This window comes from Hippopotamus amphibius, chromosome 1 (genome assembly GCF_030028045.1).
Source record: "Hippopotamus amphibius kiboko isolate mHipAmp2 chromosome 1, mHipAmp2.hap2, whole genome shotgun sequence".
Lineage (NCBI taxonomy): Eukaryota > Metazoa > Chordata > Mammalia > Artiodactyla > Hippopotamidae > Hippopotamus > Hippopotamus amphibius.
In genome coordinates, this window is record NC_080186.1 from 176,204,224 (window position 1) to 176,210,223 (window position 6,000).

General features: G+C 53.4%; 1 protein-coding gene across 1 annotated transcript in view; it reads right to left on the bottom strand.

Moving 5' to 3' along the window:
* Positions 1-5,641, bottom strand: part of PRDM6 (PR/SET domain 6) — a 100,089-nt gene extending 94,448 nt beyond the window's left edge. Inside the window, exons 1-2 of the mRNA XM_057749148.1 lie at positions 5,349-5,641; positions 4,257-4,857 (exon numbers count right to left, since the gene is read on the bottom strand). Coding sequence (XP_057605131.1) covers positions 4,257-4,842 — 586 coding nt within the window. The 5' untranslated portion in view covers positions 4,843-4,857; positions 5,349-5,641. The remainder of the gene's footprint in view (positions 1-4,256; positions 4,858-5,348) is intronic.
* Between the last annotated feature and the right edge of the window lie 359 nt (positions 5,642-6,000).

A 6,000-nucleotide genomic window follows, 5' to 3' on the forward strand; every position in this document is an offset into this window, starting at 1 on the left:
GATTTTATTTGTCTCCGGATGACTGTATGAATAAACTAAATGGGAGCGCCAGTGTGTGAGGGTGAGAGACTATTGCGCCGAGATAAACCTCGCCGGCCCCTGCTCCTGCCCCTGCGAGGCCGCCATATACAATGCGGAGATGATGAATAGGAGGCGCGAGAGGAGATCGAAGCGGGTCTGGGCTGGCTCCACTCTCTCCTACAAAACTATAGGGCAATTAATTGTGGCTTGTCCCCTCATCCTTCATCTCCTGGTGGCACATATCGATGGAGATTACTGCTGATGGACCATTTTATCACCTTAAATAAACAGTCGCCACCTCTTCTAACCTCAATCTAATATATGGCTCTATGTTCAGTTTCAGGGCACCAGATAACGAATGATGTAAAATAAGCTAAATCATGTGTGTTCCGGGATGGGGCTGGGCCTGCACACAAAAAGAGAGAAAAGAGAAAAAGAAAAAGAGAACAACGCAAAAGCCCACACACTTATGTCGCGCCTCCCTCCCACCAGGGACCAGGTCTGAAATCTTGGTCGCTCGCTGGCCATTGACAGCGGGGAGTAGCGCAGCGAGTGTGCCTTGGTGTCAGAAAAATCCCGCTGGTGTGCTACTGGGCTTGGGAGCTTCCCAAATAGGACCTGCGTTTTCCAACTGGGTGGGAAGAGATTAGGGAAGGTCAGAAAACACTCTCCCTCCTTTTATCTCTTTCCCTGACCTCTCAACCAAACAAACCCCATATTTCCTCCTCTCCCCGGTATCTCTCCCCCAACCCTTGGAAAGGATGGCGCTGTCGACAGCGGAGCCTCGGGCCCAACTCCTACACCTGTGCACACGCCGATGCTGTTCCCCGCGCTGTTCCCTGCGCATCAGGGCTCCTCAAAATCCCGAGGAGATAGAGATCTCCAGCTGGGGAAGTTGCAGAGTGCCCCAATTCAACTCTCTGCAGAGAGACCCTGGGCGGGCTTAGCCCTCTGTTCTCTCCCAGGTACCAGGGAGGAACGTCTGGGAAAAAAAAAAAAAGGTTTGAAAAGCTAACTGGCTGGGCCGGCCGTCTCCGAACAAACACAAACGTCTGGCGCGCCCCTTGGCTGCTGCTCAATACCTTCTAAGAGTAGTGACAGGGTCTCAAACAACGCACCAGCTCCGGAACCTGAGGAGAGGCCGCCGCAACGCAGCCTGAGGGTATCAATGGCTTCAGGCAAACCAGCAGCAACTGAGGACAGTAATACACGAAGAGGAAGAAAGGTCCCCATCCCCTATTTGCATTACACAAGCCCCACCTGACTTTAATGAAAGAGGCGGCAACTAAGCATTGAGAGCTTCAGTGGAAAGTGTACTTCAATCATAGAATAACTTTTACACGGAGTTAGATACATACTGGAAGAGCTCACCCGGGCTAGCTTGTACAGTTTCTGCTGTTTTTAAATCTTTTTATGTGTGAAGGAGAGCTACAACACTCTTCACTATGCCTTCACTATGGCATTTGCCATAGATGCCAATAAAGTTTCAAGGTGAAAGTAGTGCTACTGATTCACAGGTGTTACTGGGTTGCTGATACCAGGTAAAAAGTTCCTCTTCTAAAGGGAAAAGAGAAGTGCAGAGGCCCCTTACTTTGCCTTATAAGAAAAAGAGAATAGGACTCAATGCCCTTTTAAATACAAAGTAATAAAACAAAGCAATGCTGAGTGGTCACTTCACAGAATTCTTTGAAGAGGGAGAGGGCAATAGACTAAAAGGAAAACTAGGAAGATTTGTGTTCGATAAATTAATAGGCGCTTCCCTCTTTCCGCCTCTCACCCCACCCCTCACCCATATACAACCTGGGAATGTGGAGAAGCTGTTTTCACCATCTTTTAAGTGATATATCAACTTCCCCTGCCAAGGGGGAGAAAGCACTTTCTCACTCTTTGCATGTTTTATTTTTTGATCCCCTAGTTAGATTAAACTCAATCGCTCCTTATTTCATCTTTGTAAAACACATCTCATGGTTTCAAATGAGTGCCTAGTTTTGCCCAGAGAAGTTCCTGGAAGCATGGCAGACTTAGTCTCCCAGCATTACACGGAAAGCCACCTCAGCATCCTATTTTCTTTCTCAATTGCCCTTTAATTAGAGAGCAATGTGAAGTGTAACTCTAACAGGACAATCTGACTTCCTTTCTCTCCTGTCCTTGCCCCTGCACTTTGCAGGCTGAGGCAGTGCAGTCAACTCAAAAGGAGATATCAGAAGATTAACACAATAGGAATAATTTAAATAAATCATAATTCACTTCCTCCAGCCAGGAAAAAGAGTACCTAGACAATACACTGGTTCAATAGCCTCATATTAACTAGGAATCCATCCCAGTTCTTTCTCTGATTAGTTTAGGTTTTTCTCTGGTGAAAATGTATTGAACCTCAAGATTGCACTGTAAACAGTACAGGGAGCTCAGCGCCCAGTTAAGGCTTTGGGGTGCACTGCTGGTGTCTTTTCCAGCACTGATTTAATTCAGAAGAGAGACTGCAAGTTTGATGAAGCACTCAGCCCGCAGTGACTATATTTGACTTAGGGGTAAGAAATACCTTTTGCAAAAGCATTTCTTATCTTTTTATTTTACATTTTTAAAGAACTGCTTTGAAAACAACACAATCAAGAAATTCAGTGGGAGATATTTTTTGAAATCCATTAAGACAACATAGTTTTATAAAATCTTCTGGAATTCTGAATTATAAGACTTTTCTTAACTACAGGGCAAATTTGAGTTGAAACCCTCATTTTAAACCAAACACTTTACCCTCAGGCTCTAGAAAGTTATAAAGTAAATACAACTGCTCTTTTTATTAATAATAATTATCTCCATTAGAAGAATTATCTCCAACCATTTTGAAAAGATTAATACAGCTCAATCACTAGGGTCATGCCCAGTGTTTTTAATCAAAGTAATAAATTTGGGAGTCCCTTAAATAACTACAACCTGTAGTTATTTTGCTTTTACAACGAATTAAAAAGCTCACGGACTTGTAGACATTCTGCAAAAAGGGACTTGTTCAAAACAGAATGCTCACACACATTTATAATCAACTTTCCTCATACAGATGAAAGCTAGATGAAAGAATGAGATAAAGTAAGTAGTTGAGTGAGTGCTGATCTTTCAAATCCTGTACTGCTTTCGTCCTAACTCTCTTAACCTGCTTTAATGTTCTCCTGGGGTCTCTGGAAGTATATTTAGCACTTATCCCAACACATTAAGTGCAAACATAGCACAACTTCTGAAATTACCAAAAAGAATTGGGTATAAAAAATAAATAACATATTCTTGATCTTCATTTAGAGTTTTGCTTCAAAACCTCAAAATGGAACTACACTTGTGATAAGAGTTTGAAATTGTGAATACAGGAACGGAAGTAGAAGAAAATTTATGTTAATATGGGCATTCTGTCATTTACTTCGGGACAAGAAGAGTAAGCTACTTATACTAAACCACTGTTACCCTCATTGAAAAAAAAAATACGTAAGCCAACAAGCGTGGCTACGGCCTGCAAATGTTTGCAGGGTCAAGGGGGCACGGAGAATGCGGGATCCGCAAGGAACGACCCTGCCCTGAAGTCCGAAAGGTTTTCTCACTAAGCAACTGACATTTTCCCCCCTTCTTTTCTAAAATAAATACTAAGCCTAAGAATGATGCCTGCCTGCAGGGAGAGACTGGCCCAGTGTCACCCAAAACCCCTACTCCAGCGAGGCCCGGCCAGCCAGCAGCTCCCGGCCGGTCCCCCGACAACCCCACGGTCAGAAAAGAAGCTGACGCAGTTAACCCCAAAGGTAAGACAGAGAGAGGGAGAAATTAGCCCTGGAATCCACGCTCCCCAGAACCGCTGAGAGTCCCTGCCTTGTGCCCTCTAAAGCCAGGCTGCGCCTGTCCCCGGACACTCCCATCGCGCGCCGCTAGTACCCGCCCCGCGCGAGGCGCAATATGCCGAGGGAGGGCGGTCATCTGTACTCCCCGGTCCGCGAGCAACTCGGCTCTTAAAGACTCCGGGCTGAGCAGCAGGGAATGAGAAGAGCGGGAAGAGGTAACCCAGAGGTGTCACCCGGCCATCCCAATCGTTCCTTCCTTCTCTAACCCAGAAAACTTTGGCTACAGTGGTCTGAGAGGTGTGGGCCCGCGGCCTGGACAGCCCACCAGCTGGTGTCCCCCTCATCCGACCCGCCTCCCGGACCGGCGCCCGCGCTCGACGGAGCCAGCGCCCCGAAAGAGAGCGCGGGGCTGCTGCTACGTACGGTTGTTGGGGTCGCTGGTGTGCTGGTTGAGCGGGATGATCTCCATGCGCTGCTGGCCGTACAGGTAATAGTCCAGCTCCTCTGCGCTGCAGCGGAAGCGCGCGGCGCCCCGGCCATCCCCGCCGCCGCCGCCGCCGCCTCCACACTTGGAGGGCCCCGGGCCCGAGGCGGCGCCGAGGCACAGGTCCTTGGGGGGCAGCGGCTCCGCGGCGACGGCGGCAGAGGCCAGAGGCGCGAACACCGGCAGCTGCGCCACGGGCAGGGCCGAGAGACCCGCCAGCGCGGCGGCGGCGGCGGCGGCAGCGGCGCAGGAGGAGGCAGAGGAGGCCGAGGTGGAGGAGGAAGCCGGAGTGGAGGAGACGGAGGAGAGCGAGGCGGGCCGCGGGCGCAGGCTGTCCGGCGGGGGCTCGGCGCGCTCCGGGGGCGGCGGCGGCTGGAGAGGCTGCGGTGCGCCCAGGGGACCCGCGGCACCGCCGCCCTTGAGCGGGCCGCCGCCGCCGTGCGGGAAGAGTTGCTGCCAGTGCTGCAGATAAGCTGGGTCCACTTTGAGGAAGGCCGAGCCGCCGGGGTCTCCGGGCTTCAGCATGTCCGACGCTTTAAGCTGGGGGCAGAGGGCAAAGAGGAGGGTGCGCGTGAGCCGGACTCAGGGCCTGGTGCGCGAGGGGCGGGGACGACCGCCGACAAGACCCTGGAGCGAGAGTCTGAGTCTTTGGCTCCACCGGCGGCAGCCCGGTTCGGCGGCTCCCTCCTCCCAACTCGGCTGGGGCGCAAAGTTTACTCTGAAGCCGCGGCGCCGCGCGGGGGGAGCTGTGCGCGCCCTGCCTTGCCTCCCAGCCCCAGGCGCCCAGCGCCCACCCGGCGCTGTCGAAGCCGGGCGAGAGGGCGCTTCCCCGCAGAACTCGGCGGCAGGACGCAGCCCCCGCCCTCTGCCCGCGCCCGGAGCCGACCCGAGCGGGAGTGGCGCAGCGCCTGAGCCGCGCTGGCCTACGGCGCCAGGAGGCGGGACAGTCTCGCCCCCCGCCCCCAGCGCGGGACCTCCAGCCTCCTATCCCCCGGGCCCAAGACCCTCAGCCCTAGGCAAGCCACGCTTACCTGAAAACTCGGAGCCGCCGGCGGGTGCGTGCGTGCGTTTGTCTCGGTGAGCGTGCGAGAGAGTGTGCGCCCCGGGTATGCTACATGCCCCTGGCCAGCGCGGGAGCAGAGCCCTAGAGATCCGCCCGCCCGGGACCCTCCAGGGCCGCAAGCCAGGGAAGAGGCGGCCTGCGGAGGGCGTGAGAACAGTTACGCCGAGCGCGGGAGTGCGGGCGGACCCGGGCGCCGGAGCCGAGGCCGGCTGCTGCGCTCGGCCGCTGCCGCGTCCCGGCTCCTCCGCTCCACGCTCTGGCAGCCTCCCGGCTGGACACGTGGGTTTTACGACAGCACAAAATACAAGTGTGTGTGTGTGTGTGTGTGTGTGTGTGTGTGTGTGTGTGTGAGAGAGAGAGAGAGAGAGAGAGAAAGAGAGAGAGAGAGAGAGAGAGATGGGGGTGGGGGGAGGCGGGAGGCAGGCCAGAAGAACGGAGGGGAGGGGAGAGGGAAGAAGGAAGTTCTAAGTCGGTTGTATCCACACACAGCTCGTGCGCCTCTCCTGCACAAATACCTCCTTCGCCCTCCCACCCCACCCCACCCCCACTTTTTTTTTGGCGTGAAGTCTCGGGTTCGCCTGTTGTCTCTTTCTGCCCATGATATGCCTTTTCTAGGTGCC